This window comes from Pristiophorus japonicus, chromosome 4, assembly GCF_044704955.1.
Source record: "Pristiophorus japonicus isolate sPriJap1 chromosome 4, sPriJap1.hap1, whole genome shotgun sequence".
Classification (NCBI taxonomy): Eukaryota; Metazoa; Chordata; class Chondrichthyes; family Pristiophoridae; genus Pristiophorus; species Pristiophorus japonicus.
Window position 1 is genome coordinate 130,166,470 of NC_091980.1, and position 20,979 is coordinate 130,187,448.

The 20,979-nt window shown below is 44.8% G+C and overlaps 2 protein-coding genes and 1 pseudogene across 2 annotated transcripts; all 3 read left to right on the plus strand.

Moving 5' to 3' along the window:
- Positions 1-191: 191 nt before the first annotated feature.
- LOC139262569 (ferritin heavy chain B-like) lies at positions 192-2,754 on the plus strand. The gene is made up of 4 exons (XM_070877732.1): positions 192-293; positions 1,730-1,876; positions 2,118-2,289; positions 2,639-2,754. The coding sequence occupies exons 1-4, from the start codon at positions 192-194 to the stop codon at positions 2,752-2,754; spliced, it is 537 nt and encodes a 178-aa protein (XP_070733833.1).
- A 6,367-nt stretch (positions 2,755-9,121) lies between these two features.
- Positions 9,122-11,886, plus strand: LOC139262570 (ferritin, higher subunit-like). Its single transcript, XM_070877733.1, has 4 exons — positions 9,122-9,223; positions 10,684-10,830; positions 11,241-11,370; positions 11,711-11,886. Exons 1-4 carry the CDS (start codon positions 9,122-9,124, stop codon positions 11,884-11,886), a joined length of 555 nt encoding a protein of 184 aa, XP_070733834.1.
- Positions 11,887-17,031: 5,145 nt separating this feature from the next.
- On the plus strand, positions 17,032-19,636 carry LOC139262571 (ferritin, higher subunit-like; annotated as a pseudogene).
- Positions 19,637-20,979: the final 1,343 nt, after the last annotated feature.

The window sequence follows — 20,979 nt, forward strand, 5'->3', positions numbered from 1 at the left end:
CCCTCTCCTTTGTTAATTGGTGCCTCAATTCAGGGAAGATTCCTGATTGGCTCTGAGGGATTGTCAATCATCATTGGTGATGTCATACCCTGTTTGAATGCAGCTGTTCCAATAGTATAAATACAGGAGCTTGCGCAAGACAGCATGGGTTTCAGAACTGTGCAGAGGATAGTGAAATATAGATAGTGAAGATGGCCTCCCAAGTGTGTCAGAACTACCACAAGGAATGTGAGGATGCTGTCAACAAGCAGATCAACATGGAGCTATGTTCCTCCTATGTTTACCTCTCCATGGTGAGTCGTGTATTACTTGTTGCTGCATTCTGAAAAGTTGTTAATTTTCCAGTTCAATGAATTGTCTTTAAGTTGTATTTCTCTGGACTTCCTTCCCTGGGGGAGCAGAGTCTTTGGGCAGTGAGGACTTCAGGTGTGTAATACAGGGGATCATGTTGACTTCATGGACTGCTCCCTGTAGCAGCTGCCCTCTATTGAGGTTTAATATCTGAAAACAGCTCAGCTGCTGCCTGAGTGTGACAGAAGAGCACAAACCTGGTCAGGGGCCTGTTGACCTGAAACAATGTTCAGTTTCAGTGGGGGACTGCAGTGAGTGAAATGTGGGCAGGTCCTCACTTGTGTTCTCATTAATTGGAGGTGATGTACTGAGCATTCTGGTGTTGGAGCCTTGCTCACTGCTGAGATCTCTATTGCACTATTGCTGTGTAAACTACTGGAGTGGAGGATTTTTCTCATTCTATGTCCAAATTTTGATTAGAATGGAAGAATCATCATTTCTATAATGCCTTTCACTACCTTGGAATATCCAAAGTGCTTTGTAGCCAATGAAGGAGTTAAGTGTAGTTACCTGTTGTGGGAAATGCAGCAGCCAATTGGTGCACAGAATGCTCCCACAAACTGCAATGAGATAATGATCAGATCATCTGTTTTACTGGTGTTGGTTGAGGGATAAATATTGGCCAGAACACTGCAGAGAGCTCCCTGCAGTAGTATCTAAAACATGGAGTAGGCTTGAGTGACCAATGGCTGACTCCTGTCATTCACTAAGATCATTGCTAATCTTGTACCTCAATTCCACCTCCTGCACTTTTCCCACATCCTTTGCTATCCAAAAATTTATTGCTCTCTCGAATATGCTCAATGACTGGAATTCTCTACCCCAGGAGCTGTGGAGGCTCAAAGAGTCATTAGAGTGAAGAAATTCCTGCTCATCTCAGTCCTCAATGACTGACCCCTGGTTCTAAACTCTCCAGCAAGGGGAACCATCCTCCCTGCATCCAATCCTTCAAGCCCTGTAAGAATTTTGTACGTTTCTAATGACATCACCTCTCCTGCTTTTAAACTCTGGAATAGAGGCTCAGTCTGCTCAATCTCTCCTCCTTGATCTTTCACATCCACCTGATGACTGACACACTCTCGTGTGAATGTCAGAAAGTAGAGGAGTTATTGCTTATCCAGGAGTAGAATTTGGTTTGACTAGACATGAAATATAATCCTGAACTTTAGTTTATCGGTTCAACCAGTGAAGAAAAACTTTCATTGTGCTATAGGGAGATGAGGCTCAACTCCGATTGATGAAGTCAATGGCATTTTGCTAGTTTACAAATGGTGTCTATTTTTTTGAAGGATTAAGAATTCACTAACTAGGGGAAAAATAACTTGCATTTTATATGAAGATCAAGGTCTAAATAGGCTGTCTTAATTTCTCTCTGCAGTCCTTCTACTTTGATCGGGATGATGTTGCCCTGTGTCACTTTGCTGAGTTCTTCAAGGAGCAGTCACATGAGGAACGTGAGCATGCTGAGAAGCTGATGCAATTCCAGAATTGCCGTGGAGGACTGATCATCTTGTCTGACATCAAGGTTTGGTTCAATTATCTAGTGGCCTTCTGTCTGGATACCCTTAGACCTGATTGTTTCAAATATCTCAAAGCAATTGATTCCATGGTTGTGGTAGTGGAATCCAGTAATTCTATATTCCTGTGACACATTGTTTATGGTAAAATGGACTTCTGGTTGCTTTTTCATCCTATTTACCTTTGTACTGCATTTTGTATTTTGTTTGTTCCATTGTAAGTGAACTACCTGTGAGTTTCCTCTTCAGAAACCAGAGCAGGATGAGTGGAGCAATGGTCTGGATGCAATGCAGAGAGCTCTGCAGATGGAGAAGAATATGAACCAGAGTCTGCTGGATCTGCACAAAATCTCCACTGGGAGCACTGACCCTCATGTAAGTTCATGTGGGTTTCTGGGTAACTTGGAGGTGGTGGAACATTGCTATCCTTGAGCTGTTTCAAAAGTGCTCCATGCCCAATAGCTTTGTTTTTGGGGGGTGGGTGGGTGGGGGGGGGGGTGTTCTCTCTTGGGCTCTTCAGGGAGTGGGGGAAGAGGACCATGAAGTTGGCCTACTGTGGACATTGAGAAATAAATGGGTCCCAATATTTCCAGGATCTAAGCTCACATTTGTGCAGGAGTTACTGGATCATTAGAGCAAATGTACATCCATTTCAATTGCCCTACCTGATCCTTCTCCATTCCTAGAGAATTAAAATCCTAAATTGAGGGGATGCTCTGATCCTTGATATCTGCTACTGGCCATAACTCATTTCCCTCTTCTCTTTCAAGTGAAGATGATCAAGAAGCTTGGAGATCACATCACCAACCTGAAGAGCCTGGGAGCCTCTGAGAATGGCCTGGGAGAGTATCTGTTTGACAAGCACACTCTGGGGGAGAGTGACTAAACTGACTGACTGGGATCAAGCTTATTGTGTTTATTACTTGTATTTATATAATCTGGCCCCTGTACTGTAGGGAATGAATGCTTGTGACTTTGTACAAAGAGCTGCAACCCATAATTGTAAATAAACTGTTCAACATTGGGCTGTGTTTTGTCCCCTTGTAAGTTTGAGTGGTTACTTATTTTTCATTTTAACATAACTTCGTTTCTATTGAACAAGAATTACACTGAGCTGTGCAATATTTATATGGGATTCAGTCCTCTGCAATGTGTGTTGCAATTGTGTAATGTCTATGTATTGACTGGGCCATTCAGGCACTTGTTATAAGATCTAATATGTTCAATGGTGTGTTTGGACAACTGGCAGCCCCATAGCATATTGGCCCAGTGACCAAAAGTCTGGTCAGAGGTATGTATTAAGGAGGTACAGAGATGTTTAGGAAGGCATCTCTAGAGCTAGGGACTGAGAAGCTGTATACAATTACCTGTTCCAAAGATCTGTTTTTGTACAAATGAGAATTCAATCCAACAAGATGTAACATCTGCTAAACACAGGACGAATTTGCCAGTAAATTATTGTTGCACCATTCCAGTCCAAGGAAAAAGTCCTGGATTAGCTTCCGATTTAGTGTATGTGCCTCGTGAACAAACAGCAGTTTCATTCAATAGCTGCAACAGATCCTCTTCAGTTATTCAGGTAGTTTAGTAATGGCACTCACCACTCCTGCTATAGGTTTGCTGGTAAGCTTTGGAGGTAGAAAAGCAATGTCTCAGCACACTAAACTCTGGGCACTACAAGTGGCAGAGGAGGGAAAGCAACAGGTACCATTAGCTTACTGTGGTTTGTGTGGATACTCTAGTGGGCCTGGGACAGTGGGTCAGGGACAGCTTCTTTTCCACCTGCTCCCATCATGGTTGAATAACTTGCCAACATAACCTCCATTCACATGCATAAGGAATTGGATAACGTATTGAAAGACTAACAATACTCCAACAAAATGTAATAGTTGGTGAAGGAGTAAATGTATTTAATTCCACAAAGCAAAAGGCACAAGATGTTAAACCCATTTCTACCCTGCCCTGGCCACTGCTGAAACACTCAATTTTAAAAGCCTAGCGATTATTTTCTTTAGTACCATTGTGAATTTCATTACTATCACCCTGGATTAGATCACCATTTCTTTCCTTCGTGGCAATGAATGGTTTCAAATGGTATTGCTGCGGCTCTAATAATAGTGTTTACAAGTTATTTTTAGGAATTTAGCTGAGAACTGTGTTGAGTGCAATTAAATTGCTAAGTACCGATATTCCATGTTAATGTCTTAGCAACACTCAAGCGCCTTTCTGATATCGATGCTAGAAAATGTCATTATATTGATGAGCCACAGTTCCATGAGTCGGCCTGGGTTTGCGTGCTTCATGGATCAACATCTCTCCAGCTCACTCGATGTGAAACTTTACAGGTGCTCGTGTTTTAAGAATTACTTACAATTTACAGCACAGGAAAAAGACCACTTCGGCCAACTGGCCCATGCTGTGGTTTATGCTCCATGTGAAACTTGTCCCACCCCACTTCATGTAGACCTATTAGCATATCCTTCTATTCCTTTCTCCCTTGTGTTTATCCAGCTTTCCCTTAAGTGCATCTATGCTCTTTGCATTCAGAGTTATTACTGCGAGTAGCTCAGTAAACGCACCGCTGCTGCTGTGGATTTTCTGTTAAGCTGTGTGGGTAAAGAAGTGAGTAACAGCTATAGAGACCCGCAATGTTTGAGCTCAAGGACAGCATTTATTGTCCGTCACTAATTGCCTTTGAGAAGGTGCTGGTCAGCCATCTTCTTGAACCGCTGCAGTGTTGTGGTGAAGGTACTCCAACAGTGCTTTTCGGGAGGAAGTTCCTGGATTTTGCCGCAGTGACGAAATACGAATGGTGATATATTTCCAAGTCAGGTTGTTGTGTAACGTGGAGGTGAACTTGCAGGCGATAGTGTTCCCAAACTTCTGCTGCCTTTGTCCTTCTAATTGCTAGAGCTCATGGGATGGCTTGTGCTGCTGAAAAAGCCTTGGCGAGTTGCTGCAGTGCATCTTGTCGATGGTACACACTGCAGCCATGGTGCACCGGTGGTGGAAGCAGTGAATGTGGAAGGTGGTGGATGGGGTGCCAATCAAGCGGCCTGCTTTGTCCTGGATGGTGTCGAGCTTCTTGATGATTGCTGAAGCTGCACTCAGCCAGTCAAGTGGAGAGTATTCCACCACAATCCTGACTTGTGCCTTGTCGATGCTGGAAAGACTTTCGGGTGTTAGGAGGTGAGACACTCACCGCAAAATCCCCGGCCTGGCCTGCTCTTATCACCAGAGTATTTATGCGGCTGGGCGAGTTCAGTTCCTGATCAGCGATGACCCCAGGGGTTAATGCTGGGGAATTCAGCGGCAGTGAATGTTAAGTGCAGGTGGTTAGACTCTCGCTTTTTGCAGATCGTCATTGCCTGGCACTTGTGTGCTGCCATTTTTACTTGCCCATTATCAGCCCCACACTGAATGTCATCCAGGTCTTGCTGCATGTGGGCATGGATTGCTTCATTTTTGATGTCTTGCAAATGGAACAGAACACTGTGTAATCATCAGTAAACATTCCCACTTCTGGCCTTATGATGGAGGGAAGTTCATTGATGAAGCAGCTTAAGATAGCTGGGCCAAGGACACTGCCCTGAGGTATTCCTGCAGCGTTGTCCTGGGGCTGAGATGATTGACCTCCAACAACCATTTCCTTTGTGCTAGATATGAGTCCAGCTCATCGAGAGTTTTCTATATTCGCATTGACTTCAATTTTACAAGGGCTACTTGATGCCGCACTCCATCAGTGGCTGCCTTGCTGTGAAAGGTAGTCACTCTCACCTCACCTGGAATTCAGTTCCTTTGTACATGTTTGGACCAAGGCTGCAATGAGATCAAGAGCCGAGTGGTCCTGACACAACCCAAACTGGGCATCGGTGAGCAGATTATTGGTGATAAAATCTTCCCTCACTTTGCTGATGATTGAGTGTAGACTGATGGGGCGGAAATTGGCCTGAATGGATTTGTCCTGCTTTTTCTGGACAGGACGTACCAGGGGAATTTTTCACATTGTCGGGTAGATGCCAGTGTCTCTGTACTGGAACAGCTTGGCTAGAGGTGTGGCCATGAATTTACAGATTGTGGTGCAATACAATTCTGCAGTTGCTGATGACCCACAGTGCCTCATGGATGACCAGTTTTGAGCTGCTCAATCTGTTTTGAATCTATTACATTTAATAGATTCTCAAGCCACTCACCACGAAGGAGGGTGTCCTCAGTGTGAAGACAAGAATTTGTCTCCACAAGGACTGTGTGGTGGTCACTGCTGCCAATGCTGTCATGGACAGGTGAATCTGTGACAGGTAGATTGCTGAGGACAAGATCAGTAGGTTTTTCCCTTGTGTTGATTCTCTCACCATCTGTCGGAAGCCCAATCTGGATGCTATGTCCTTCAGGACTCAGCCCGCTTGCTCAGTGCTACCGAGCCCCTCTTGGTGATGGACATTGAAGCCTATTGCTAATATCAGTGCTTCTTTCAAGTGGCCTTCAACATGGAGGAGTACTGATTCATCAGCTGAGGGAGGGCGGTAGGTGGTAATCAGCAGGAGGTTTCCATGCCCAAGCTTGACCTGAACCCATGAGACTTGATAGGGTCCAGAGTAAATGTTCAGGACTCCTACCGCTACTCCCTCCCGACTATATACCACTGAGCCGCCACTTCTGGTGTGTCTGCCCTTCTGGTGGGACAGGACATACGCAGGGATGGTGAAGGAGGAATCTGGGACATTGGCTGAAAGGTATGATTCTGTGCTTATGAATATGTCGGGCTGTTGCTTGACTAACCTGTAGGACAGCTCTCCCCATTTAGGCACAAGATACCAGATGTTAGTGAGGAGGACTTTGCAGGGTCGACTGGGCTGGGTGTACCATTGTCATGTCAGAAGCCGGTGCCGAGGTCAATGCCGGGTTGTCCATCCTGTTTTATTCTAATTATTGTTTCTCGTAACGGTTTGTTATAACTGATTGGCTTGCTTGGCCATTTCAGAGGGCAGTTAAGACTCAACCACATTGCTTTGGGTTTGGAGTCATATTGGCCAGATTTCCTTCCCGAAGGACATTAGTGAAGCAGATGGGTTTTTACAACAATCCAATAGCTCCCTGGGCAACATTAGTGATACCAGCTTTTTATTCCAGATTTTAATTTAATTAACTGAATTTCAATTCCCCAGCTGCCGTGGTGGGACTTTGGATCATTAGTCCAGGCCTCTGAATTACTTGTCCAGTAACATAACCACTATTTTACCGTACTCTTTGCATCTCTCAATGGCACTTTTGGAGTATCAATGTCACCACAATTCATACGTTGATGAGACACAATTCTACAAGTCATGTTGGGTTTTGCGTGCTGATGAGTTTCACGGCTTCATGTTTCAGATCAAACAAATTCTTCAGCTCAATCGATGTGAAAAACTTTACAGATGCCCTTGTTTTAAGAATTACATAAAATCTGCAGCACAGAAATAGGCCATTCTCTCTGGCAAATTGCAGTGGTGAGCGGTTCTTCTTGAACGTAAAACGCTTCAAGGATGAGGTGAGGAACCGAATGGGACAAGATTGATTTAATAGTCTTTCAATCATGAGCATGGAGAGCGAAGTACTGAGAGGACTTGATTCACACACTGAGCCTCCTCCCAATTTCAATTAACCCTATCAGCATATCCTGCCAATCCTTCCTCCCTCATGTGTTCATCCAGCTTCCCCTTAAACGCGTCCATGCTTTTTGTCTCAACTATTCCTTTTGATAGCGAGTTAAACATTCTGAACACTCTCTGAGTAAAGAAGTTTCTTTTGAAGTCTCTCTTAGATTATTAATTCTAACTTTCTATATAATTCTATGGAGATCAGAACTGTGCACAATACTCCAAGTGTTGTCTTGCCAAGGTTCGATATAAAGTTAACATGCTGCACAGGGATGTGGTTCAGTTCACCTCAACCGTGTTCTCCCTGTGGCCGAGGAGCTCCTCCCTGAGTCACAGTGCGTATTTCGTCCCCTACGGGTAACAACGGACATGTTCTTTGCAGCACGCCAATTGCAGGAAAAATGCAGGGAGCAGCGCCAGCCCTTATACATGGCATTTTTCGATCTTATAAAGGCCTTTGAGACTGTCGACCGTGAGGGCTTATGGAGCGTCCTACCTCCATTTTGGATACCCCCAAAAGTTTGTCAACATCCTTCGCCTGCTCCACGACGACATGCAGGCCGTGATCCTCATCAGCGGATTTGTTACAGACCCATTCCACGTTCGAAGCGGGATCAAACAAGGCTTCTTCATCGCTCCAACGCTTTTCTCAATCTTCCTCGCTGCCAACTCCACCTCACTGTCAACAAGCTCCCTGCTGGAGTGGAACTAAACTACAGAATCAGTGGGATGCAGTTTAACCTATGCCCTCTCCAGACCAGGTCCAAGACCATCCAAACCTCAGTCGTTCAACTGCAGTATGCGGACGATGCCTGCGTCTGCGCACATTCTGAGGCTGAACTCTAGGATATAGTCGATGTATTCACTGAGGCATATAAAATCATGGGCCTTGCACTTAACATCCTTATGACAAAGGTCCACTTCAACCTGTCTTCGCCACACAGCACGGCCCCCCAGACATCAGGTATCCACAGATACCTGAAAATGACCAACCCACTGAACCGCACAGAGCTATTAAAAAGACACTGACTCGCAAACAACGGAAGATTCAATTAACCTGGGTAAGAGGTCGTCAACAAGGCTGGCCAGCGGGCATTCGATGTGGTCGTTCGGCCCGACTGCCCGCCTCTCTTCCGCGGCTACGTTCGCTCCCGGGTGTCCCTGGAGATGAAGCAGGAGGTGTCCATTGGCACGCTCGCAGCCTTCCGTGAGAGGAGGGACTGGAGTGCATCATCACCTCGGGTATAGAATTTTAATTTAATTTGTTAAGTTTCCTTTAACATCTTTTGTGAAGTTGCAGTCTTTATTGGTTGTGCCTCTTTAAAAAGGGGCCCATGCTTGACTTTAAATTGACAATTGCCACCGACAAAAAGAGTCAGCCAATGATGCTCATTCTTCAAAGTTCATGACTGGCTCTGGGAGTCATGGCCCCTCCTCCCTTTACTTGATTGGTGCTCTGACAGAGGCTGCAACTTGTGATTGGCTGTTGAGGAATGTCACTCACAGCGAGACTGTCCCGCCCTGGATTATCCAGCAGTACAAAGGCAGGAGTTGAAATTAGCTAACTCTTAGCTTCATGATTTAACAAGGCTTAGATTTTTGGAAAAGCAAATTAGGATGCCCTCTCAATTGTGTCAGAACTACCACAAGGACTGTGAGGCTGCTATCAACCAGCAGGTCAACATGGAGTTCTGTTCCTCCTCTGTTTATCTCTCCATGGTGAGTTTTGTATTTCTGAGCACTTCACAATGCACCTGCTGCAATGTCAATTTACTCGATTCTGTGCTGTGCCCAGCCTGCAATGATGCACAGTGGATTCATTTGTTAAAGCTATACTATAACAGAAGTTGGGAAGCAACTTTTTACACGTGTGGTGGAAGTCTGGAACATATTCTCTCTCTCCTTGCTTCCCACATTCCACCCACCCCAGGTTGTGGCTGTCTGGGCAAGGTTTTTGTTGGGTAAGGCTATCAAGGGATTAGAACATTAGCAATAGGAGTAGGTCATTTGGCTGATCTTCTTCCTCAATTGCACCTTCCCGCACTATCCCCATGGGCCATAATTTTTACATAAACTCCAATCGCTTCGTAACAAAAGCTCACACACCATTTGCTTTCCTAATTACTTGCTGGATAAATGGAGTTAAGCTGCAGATCTGACCAAATTGAATGGTGGAACAGGTTTGAGGGGCTGAACGGCCTACTCCTGTTCCTAATGTTCTTGAACTCCTCGCTTTAGTTACCAGTTTTTGCCTTCTGTCTTTTTTTTTTTTACTCCCTTTGCTTTGTTGGTGGTGAAGCCTTCTGCCATTTTCCCCCTACTTGGTGGAACTCTCCCTTAACCCCTCTGCTTTTCTACCTTGACCTTCATCGATGACCTCAAACTGAGGCGTTGTATCTGGTTGTCTACTTGAATGCCTTGATGTTTAGTTTTGAAGGTGCCAAATGAATGCTGCTTAATTTTGGTTCCACGGGATGAATGTAGCCAGTAACACTTGGGCCAGATGTACTATGTGAATTGTGTGCTGTGACTAGATCTCTACTTTACTTTAAGGGCTTTGCTTCTGGTTCCAGTTGTGCCCATTGTATAGCCTGTACAAAATGGGTCTTGGTCAATAAACCATGATTGGAATGGTACTGTTAATAATCATTCATTTCTAAACCCAGACTTGAGCATTGGGTGCCAAGATTAAGGTTATAGTTTTGAGCATGTTCTATCAAAGCTTAATTGATAACCATGGGATGATGCAGCAGTGAAGGAGGCCATTCTGCCTGTGCTGACTGTTGGATGGAGCTATCCAACTTGTCCCACTCCCCTGCTCCATCCCATTGGCTGCAAAATTGTCTTTTTTTTTAAGCTGTTGCCATTTAAATTACTTCCACCATCCTTTCAAGCACCACATGCATTTATTAAAAAAAATAAGTTGTCTCTTGTTGCCTCTGGTCCTTTTGCCAATCACTTTTGATTTTCCATTATTCAGCTTCCCTATTGCCCGGGGATTATCCACTCTCTACCACATTAGTGAAGTCAGTCGGCTGGTGCTAGCTTGTGTAACATTGTACATGGAAATTCAGGGAGACATTGTACCCTTTGAAAGAAGCAAAATTGAGTTTCTGTACAATATGCACAATAATGGATCTGCCATGTGATACCCAACTACTCTTCTGATCTTTCTGCAGTCCTTCTACTTTGACTGGGATGATGTTGCCCTGTGTCACTTTGCTGAGTTTTTCAAGGAGCAGTCACATGTGGAACGTGAGCATGCTGAGAAACTGATGGAATTCCAGAATCAGCGTGGGGGCTGCAATATCTTGATGTCTGCCAAGGTTTGGCTTCATAAACAATGGGCCTTCTGTCTGACTTCCCTTGGACTGATGGCTCCCCTTACATTCGAAAGCAGTTGGTTCCAATTTACAGCACGGAAACTAGCCATTTGGACAAACTGGTCTGTGCTGGTGATCAGGCTCCAGATGTCTCCTCGCACCTTGCTTTATCCAGCAACATAGCCTTCTATTTCTTTTTCTCTCGTGTACTTATTTACCTCCCCCTGAAATACATCTATGCTACTCACCTGATCAATTTGACTCCAGTGCTTGATGGCTTAATGCAGTAATTCTATATTCTAACACATTGCTTCATTGCATCCTTGACTTCTGATTGCATTTTTTTCATCCGTAATTCCTTCAATACTTGTTTGTTTAATCCATTGTAAAGGCACTGTGATGTTCCTCTTCAGAAACCAGAGCAGCATGAGTGGAGCAATGGTCTGGAGGCCATGCTGAGAGCTCTGCAGATGGAGGAGAATATGAACCAGAGTCTGCTGGATCTGCATAAACACTCCACTGGGAGCACTGACCCTCATGTAAGTTCCTCATGTGGGGTTCTGGGTAAGTTGGAGGTGGTGAAACCTTGCTGTCCTTGAGCCTATTACAAAAATCTCTGCCCAATAGTTTCATGTTGGGGTGTGTTTTTTGGTGGGTGGGACGAGTGGTGCCTGCGGTAGGGACAGAGGTTGGCCTACTGTGGTCATTGGCTAGTAAATGTATCCCAGCAACTATCGTGCAGCACGTTTAATCTAAATGATGCAGTAATTCCATTGATTTCAATTGCACCACTTGACTAACCTCCAGTTCAAGAGGATTAAAATCCAAACTCTCGATGGGTAAGCTCCGATGTTCCTTGATATCTGCTCCTGGTCACAACTAGTTTCCCTCTTCTCCAGTTGTGACTTCCTGGAGACCTACTACTTGGATGAACAAGTGAAGATGATCAAGAAGCTTGGAGATCACATCACCAACCTGAAGAGACTAGGAGCCCCTGAAAATGGCCTGGGAGAGTACCTGTTTGATAAGTACACCTTTTGGGAAGCGCGATTGAACTGACTGCCAGGAACAAGCATATTGTGCTCAGTACGAGTGTTTATATAATTGTGTGAGACTCTGTCCTGTAGAGAATGACAGCCTGTGACTTTATGCAGGCTGTGAGACTTGGCCTCGTGATGTGAAATGTATATAAACTGTTCAGTATAGGACTGGATTTTATCTCATTGTAAATTTGAGTGAGTGGTTGTTTATTTTCAAATTAACGTCAGACCAGAATTACACTGGGCTGTGTAACCACTTTATTGTTCCTCTTTCCTGCTGGTGTACATATGATTGGTTGAGCTGCATTGTCAAGGTATTGTGTTGAAGATGTCATTCCAATTCTGTATATCCAATGGGAGTAAATTGTTTAGTGCATTTGAGTGATTGTTGCAATGCTGTACTCCAACAACTTGCATTGATGTAGTACATGTAAAGTTTTGCTCTTTGGGAGTTAATGATGTGGGGGAGAATGCAGCAAAGTGAAGTTGAGGCCAAGATCAGATCAGTTGTGATCTTACGGAATAGTGCAGTAAGCTCGAGGGCCCAAATGGCCAACTCCTGCTCCTATTTCTGGGGGAGGGAACTCTACAGCAGGGGCCTAAGGCAGCTGAATACAAGTAACTGCTCCTACTAATGATGAATATTCTCTCTGCCCTTTACATCAATGGCAACAATTTAACCCCTAAAAGAACAAAGTGTTAGTGCCTGTAATGTTCCATGCATGGAGAGTTTTCCAGTCCATTAGTGTTTAACCATTTCATTCGAAATGAAAACTCCCAGTTTCGGTATTTATTTAAAGTAAGCTACCACCACCATTCTGCGTTACTCCTGTAGACTACACTTCAGGTAGCTCACTTAACTAAACTCTTCGTTGCTCCTATTGACTCTCTGGTCAGCTTTGTGGGCAAAGTAGCACACAATGCTGATTTTCCACTCCCAATATCTGAGCTCATTAAGTGAGCCATGCTATTAGGGGGCAAGGGAAGTACAATTGGGTGACTGGGAAATGTTATGTATTTTCCAGGTACCTTAAATGTATAAGTACAATGGTGCATCAGTGGGTGCTGTGAAAGTACCTGCAAGATAGAGTATAAAAGGCTCCCTACCACACCTGAGGCATTCTGGAGTTACATAATAAAGGACAAAGGTCATAGCAGTTGCATCGACACTAGACTGTGTGGAGTCAGTGATTTGTGTTCTTCCACTTCATTGACAGCGAGGAAGCGGATGAACTCCATGCAACCATGGCTACTCTGGGCTCGTTAAAGGATTTTACCGAAAGGCTCGAGTACTACTTCACAGCAAATGACCTGACTGGGCACCTAGCTGCACTGAGAGAGAAGCATAAGGCGATATTGTTTTCCAGTTGTCGCGATGAGGTTTACTGTTTCATTAGGGATTTGCTGTCACCCACGAGTGCCAAGGCCAAATCATATGAGGAGCTGGTCGCACTCGTTCGTGACCAGTTGACACCAAAGGAGAGCATCCACATACAAATTCTGCTGCAGACCCGAGGGCCAGAATGTCACCAAATATGCTGCGGACGTCAGGAGACTCGCGCTGCCTTGAGATTTTGGCGCACACCTTGACTAGAAGTTGCGGGAAGTTTTTGTTCTAGAGATTGGCCATGAGTGCCTCCTTCACAAGCTGCTAGCCACGGAACCCAGAGTCACCCTGACAAAAGCCATCATCAGCCGGGCCTATATGATCTCGACTTGCAGCACCAAGCAAATGATCCACACAGTCTCAAAACCGGCAGGCATTGTCCACAGGATACCGCCTGCCACAGACAAAACTGCAGAATGTGGCTCTGCCCGGGGCAGAGAACACGGACCTCGCGGTCCTAGAACTCAGAGTCCGCTGAGGGGGGCCAATCAAGCAGCACCATGCTGGCGCTGCGGAGGAAGCCATAGGGCTCACCTGTGCAGGTTTGCGGAGTATACGTGCAATACCTGCCACCTGAAAGGCCACCTTCAGCGTATGTGTAAAAGAAATCTGACTCATCATATGGCTGAGGAGATGGTGGATGATCCACTGTTCAGCGAGGAGCAGGCAGAAGAAGATGAGGTGTTGGGACTGCACACGTGTAATGACGATTCGCCCCCAGTGATAATGGAAGTAAAAATTGACGGAGTCCCAGTGAGTATGGCAGTGGATATGGGATCGGGTCCGTCGTTGATGAGTCAGAGAACTTTTGAGAAACTGTGGGGTAACCCGGCTGCAAGACCCAAACTGGTCCCGACAAGGCAAAGCAGCGTACCTACACCAAGGAACTGATACCTGTTCTCGGCAGAGCGTATGTGCAGGTATCTCGGGGGTGAGACGCACGGTTTAACTTTGTGGGTCATTGCAGGCGATGGGCTAATGCTTCTCGGCAGAAGATGGATGGGAAAGGTCCGTGGGAAATGGGAAGACTTCATTCCTCCACAGACTACTGCTCCCCGGGTTCCCAAAGAGCAGCGCCGACTGAGCTAGAGCTGCAACCTAAATCCACACACAGGCAACAGCGGCTCAGAACTCTTGACCTCAAGCAATTCTGCAGCCTCAGCCTCCACAGACGAGTCGACTGTGGAACAGCAAGTTTGCAGGTGCGGGCCGATTGCCAGGGTACGTGCCGGGGGGGACGCTGTGGGAGATTTCTGTGCTACATACACTACAGAAAATCCACCCTCAAATTCACATTTACACAAACTAATTTTAGAAAAATAGTTCAGAGCTGTAGTGAGTGCAATGACATTGCTGTTGTGTCATTCCATGTATTTGCATCACAAAGAAGTTTCCAGTCACCATATATCAAATGGCAGTATCTGGTGCCCACTAGGGTGGCCATTGAGTGTGACCATGTGATGTCCATCAGTTTGCTCGAAGCCCTTTGTGACTGCAGGACATTCACTACATAGAAAATAGGTGCAGGAGTAGGCCATTCGGTCGTTTGAGCCTGCATCATCATTCAATAAGATCATGACTGATCATTCACCTCTGTACTCCTTTCCCGCTTTCTCTCCATACCCCTTGATCCCTTTAGCCATAAAGGCCATATCTAAGTCCCTCCTGAATATATCCAATGAGCTGGCATCAACCACTCTCTGTGGTGGTAAATTCCACAGGTTAACAATTCTGTGAAGAAATTTCTCCTCATCTAAGTCCTACATGTCTTACCCCTTATCCTTCGCCTATGTCCCCTGATTCTGGACTTCCCCAACATTGGGAACATTCTTCCTGCATCTCACCTGTCCAGTCCCGTCAGAACTTTATATGTTTCTATGAGATCCCCTCTCATCCTTCTAAACTCCAGCGAATACAGGACTAGTCGATCCAGTCTCTCCTCATATGTCAGTCCTGCTATCCCGGGTATTAGTCTGGTGAACCTTCGCTGCACTCCCTCAACAGCAAGAACATCCTTCAGCAGATTAGGAGACCAAAACTGAACACAAAATTCCAGGTGAGGCCTCACTAAGACCCTGTACAACTGCAGTAAGACCTCCCTGCTCTTTCGATCAATACAGATGTAAATACACAGACACATGTTTGATTCAGGTGGGTCAACTAGGCTCATTGGTGGCATCTCCCGCGAAAGGGCAGTGCCTGTGGTGTGATTGGTGGCTCTGGATCTCAATCACTGCTGCCCCCTCTGCCCCATCTAAAGCAGAGTTTTAATCCAAGGGAACACCTCTCATCAGCTAATCCACGACTGAACCACTTCTGCACTGAAACCAGATGTCACAGCTTTGGATCTCCGAGAAACACCACATGAAAGGCCAATTACCAGAGGGGAGAGATGAGCAGCGAGTTGTTGTGATCCAGAACGCGCTGCCTGAAAGGGCGGTGGAATCAGATTCAACAGCAACTTTGAAGATGGACTTGCATAAATACTTGACAAAAGTTGCAGGACTATGGAGAAGGAGCTGAGGAGTGGGACTAATTGGATCACTCTTTGAAAGAGCCTGCATAGGCACGATGGGCCGAATGGCCTCCTTCTGTGCTGATAGAATCTATGATGAGCCAGACAGTTAGAGCACTTCTGAGCCTCATCATTTCAATCAGATTTAAATATTCTTTTGCCTCACTGAAAACCGACTGTAAAAGCACACGTCCAACACCAAATTGAAGGGCAGGAAAAGATCAGCTGATCCATCAAGCCTGCCCCAAAACACGCCGGAGTAAATCATAGAATCATAGAATGGTTACAGCACAGAGGGAGGCCATTCGGCCCGTCAAGCCCATGCCGGCTCTCTGCAAGAGCACTTCAGCTAATCCCACTCCCCCGCAACCCTGCTATTAATGTTTCCTTCAGGTATTTATCCAATTCCCTTTTGAAAGCCATAACTGAGTCTACCTCCACCACGCTCTCGGGCATTGCATTACAGATCCCAACCACTCGCTGTGTAAACATGTCGCCTTTGTTCTTTTGCCAGTCACTTTAAATCCATGTCCTCTGGTTCTCGACCCTTCTACCAATGGGAACCGTTCCTGTCTATCAACTCTGTCCAGACACCTTATGATTTTGAATTCCTCTATCAAATGGAGACGTGTCTGTGGGTGACAATGTGTTCAGTAATGTTCACTCCCTCTCATTTTCGCTCACTATATTGAATTTTACCAGGCATCATTCCATGAGAATAAAAATGACAAATCGTTGATGCCCCCATGTAGCCAAACCTCAGACACATGCCCATTCTCTATATTCGAACTGGGGGCAGTTCACACCATCCACAGGATGGAATTCGCCTTCCACTGGCCAATGCTTGGTTTGTAAATGCACCAAGACGACTTGATTGCTTTGAATATTGTCTCAGTGCCACAGAAACTTGCAAGTAATAAACTTCGCCAGATTATGAAAAGCCCATTTAGCGAACGTAGAAAATTATCATTTCATTCAATTGAGAGCGTTAAACAACGACACACTTTCAGATTTGAGGAGGTTCAAGGAACCCAAAGGCAGTGACATCACTGAGACTGATCTCCCCCAGACCCCGCCCCCAAACTCCCTCTCATTTTTTAATTGGTGCCTGAATTCAGTGAATATTCCTGATTGGTTCTCAGGGATTGTCAATCATCATTGGTGATGTCATACCCTGTTTGAATGCAGTTGTTCCAATAGTACAAATCCAGGAGCTTGTGTAAGACATAGTGAGTTCTAGAACTGTGTAAGTGACAGTGAAGATGGCTTCCCAAGTGTGTCAGAACTACCACAAGGACTGTGAGGCTGCTGTCAACAAGCAGATCAACATGGAGCTCTGTTCCTCCTATGTTTACCTCTCCATGGTGAGTCTTGTATTCCTTGTTGCTGCAATCTGAAAAGTTGTTAACTCTCCAGTTCAATGAACCGTCTTTAAGTTGTTTTTCTCTGGACTTCCTTCCCTGGGGGAGCAGAGTCTTTGGGTAGTGAGGACTTCAGGTGTGTAATACAGGGGCATCTTGTTGAGTTCATGGACTTCTCACTGGAGCAGCTGCCCTCTTGAAGTTTAATGTCTGAAACCAGCCCAGCTGCTGCCTGAGTGTGTGACAGAAGAGCACAAACCTGGTCAGGGGCCTGTTGTTCAGTTTCAGTGGGGGGACTTCAGTGAGTGAAAAATGTGCAGGTCCTCACTAGTGTTCTTATTGGAGGTAAAGTACTGAGAATCCTGGTGTTGGAGCCTTGCTCACTGCTGAGATCTCTGTAATAGACTATTACTGTGTAAACTACTGGAGTGGAGGATTTTTCTCATTCCATGCCCAAACTTGGTCTAGAATGGAAGAAGAATAATTTCTATAATGCCTTTCACTACCTTGGCTACAAAGCACTTTGGGAGATTCCAATGAAGATGTTAAGTTTTGTTACCTGTTATGTGGGAAATGCAGCAGCCAATTAGTGCAAAGTCGGCTCCCACATACTGCAATGAGATAATGATTAGATCATCTGTTTTACTGGTGTTGGTTGAGGGATAAATATTGGCCAGGACACTGCAGAGAGCTCTCTGCAGTAGTATCTAGAACATGGAGTAGGCTTGAGGGGCCAATGGCTTATTCCTGTCATTCAATAAGATCATTGTTGATCTTGGACCTCAACTCCTCCTCTGCACTGTCCACATATACCTTGGTATCCAAAAATCTATCATGTGCTCTCTCTCTCTCTTGAATATACTCAATAACTGAGCCTCTTCAGCTCCTGGGGTAGAGAATGCCAAAGAGTCCCACCCTGAGTGAAGAAATTCCTCTTCATCTCTGTCGTCAATGACTGACCCCTGGTTCTAGACTCTCCAGCAAGGGGAACCATCCTCCCCCATCTAATCCTTCAAGCCCTGTAAGAATTTTGTACGTTTCTAATGAGCTCACCTCTCATCCTTCTAAACTCTAGAATAGAGGTCTCGTCTGCTTAATCTTTCACATCCACCTGATGACTTACACACTCTTGTGTGAATGACAGAAAGTAGAGGAGGTATTGCTTATCCAGAAGTAGAATTCAGTTTGACTGGACATGAAATATATTCCTGAACTTTAGGTTTATAGTTTCAGCCTGCAAAGAAAAACTTTCATCGTGCTTTTGGGAGGTGAGGCTCATCTCCTCCGAATGATGAAGTCAATGGCATTTTTGCTAGTTTACAAATGGTGTCTATTTTTGAAGGATGAAGATTTCACTAACTAGGGGAAAAATTACTGCTGCATTGTATATGAAGATCAAGGTCTAAAGAAACTGTTTTGTTTTAAATTCTCTCCGCAGTCCTTCTAATTTGACCGGGATGATGTTGCCCTGCATCACTTTGCTGAGTTCTTCAAACAGCAGTCACATGAGGAATGTGAGCATGCTGAGAACCTGATGGAATTCCAGAATCACCGTGGAGGACGGATCATCTTGTCTGACATCAAGGTTTGGTTCAATAAACTAGTGGCCTTCTGTCTGGATACACTGAGACCTGATTGTTTCAAATACCTCCGAAAGCAATTGGTTCCATGGTTGTGGTCGTGGAATGCAGTAATTCCATATACCTATGACACATTGTTTATGGTAAAATGGACATCTGATTGCTTTTTCACCCCTATTTTCCTTGTACTGTCTCATGTATTTTGTTTGTTCCATTGTAAGTGAACTGCCAGTGACTTTCCTCTTCAGAAACCAGGGCAGGATGAGTGGAGCAATGGTCTGGAGGTGATGCAAAGAGCTCTGCAGATGGAGAAGAATGTGAACCAGAGTCTGCTGGATCTGCACAAAACCTCCACTGGGAGCACTGACCCTCATGTCAATTCTTCATGTGGGTTTCAGGGTAAATTGGAGGTGGTGGAACATTGCTGTCCTTCAGCTGTTTCAAAAGATCTCTGTGAACAATAACTTTGTTTTGGGGAGGGTCTCTTCTGGGTTCTTCAGGGGGTGGGGAGAGGACCGGGAAGTTGGCCTACTGTGGATATTGAGAAATGAATGGGTCCCATTGTTTCCAGGATCTAAACTCACATTGTACAGGAGTTACTGGATCATGAGAGCAGATGTACATCAATTTCAATTGCCCTACCTGATCCTTCTCCACTCTGAGAGAATTAAAATCCTAACTCGAGGGAATGCTCTGATGTTCCTTGATATCTGCTATATCTGGCCATAACTCGTTTCCCTCTTTTCTCTTTCTGTTGTGTGACTTCCTGGAGACCCACTACTTGGATGAACAAGTGAAGATGATCAAGAAGCTTGATGATCAAGAAGCTTGGTGATCACATCACCAACCTGAAGAGACTAGGAGCCCCTGAGAATGGCCTACGAGAGTACCTGTTTGACAAGCATACGCTGGGGGAGAGTGACTAAACTGACTGATGGGATTTAACTTATTGTGTTTTGTACTTGTATTTATATAATCAGGCTCCTGTCCTGAAATGAATGAAGGCTTGTGACTTTGTACAAAGAGCTGAAACCTATAATTATAAATAAACTGTTCAACATTGGGCTGTGTTTTGTTGCCTTGTAAGTTTGAGTGGTGACTTATTTTTCATTTAACATACATTGTTCTATGGAAACCAAGAATTACACTGAGCTGTGCAACAGTTATATGGGATTCAGTCCTATGAAATGTGTTTTCCTCTCGTGTAATGTCTATGTATTGACTGGGACATTCAGGCACCTGTTATAAAATGTTCAACGGTGTGTTTGGTTAACTGACAGTCCCATGGGATATTGGCCCAGTGACCAAAAGCCTGGTCAGAGGTATGTAGTCAGGAGGTACAAAGATGTTTAGGGAGGCATCTCTAGAGCTTGGGACTGAGAAGCTGTATACAATTACCTGCTCCAACTATCTGTCTTTGTACAAATGACAATTCAATCCAACAAGATGTAACATCTGTTAAACACAGGCCAATTTTCCATTAATTCATTGTTGCACTATTTCAGTCCAGTCAAGAAAAAGTTCTGGATTCGCTTCCTATTTAGTGTATCTGCCTCGTGAACAGTAGTTTGTATTCAATAGATGCAACAGATCCTGTTCAATTATCCAGGTACTTCAGTAATGGGACTCACCACTGCTGCTATAGGCTTGCTGTTAAGCTTTGTAGGCAGACAAGCAATGTCTCAGCACACTGAACTCTGGGTACTACAATTGGGTGAGGAGGGAAAGCAACAGGTGGCATCAGCTTGCTGTCACAGCTTCATTGGTTAGTGTGGATACCCAAGTGTGTGTGGTTCTGGGACAGTTTCTCTTCTGCCTGCTCCCATCATGGTTGAATAACTTGCCAACACAACCTCCATTCACATGAATAAGAATTGGGTAAAGTATTGGAAGACTAACGATACTCCAACAACATTTAATAGTTGGGGAAGGAGTAAATGTATTTAATTCCACAAAGCAAAAGGCACAAGATGTTAAACCCATTTCTCCCATGCCCTGGCCACAATGACTAAGCACTCAATTTATAAGCCGACTATCAACTTTTTTTTAGTACCATTGTGAATTTCATTACTATCACCCTGTATTAGATCTCCATTTCTCTCCTTTGTGGCGGTGAATGGATACAAATGGTATTGCTGCAGCTCCAATAATCCAGTGTTTACAAGTTATTTTTCGGAATTTAGCTGAGAACTGTGTTGAGTGCAATTAAATTGACAAGTACAGATATTCCATGTTAATGTCTTCGCAACACTCATGCGCCTTTCGGATA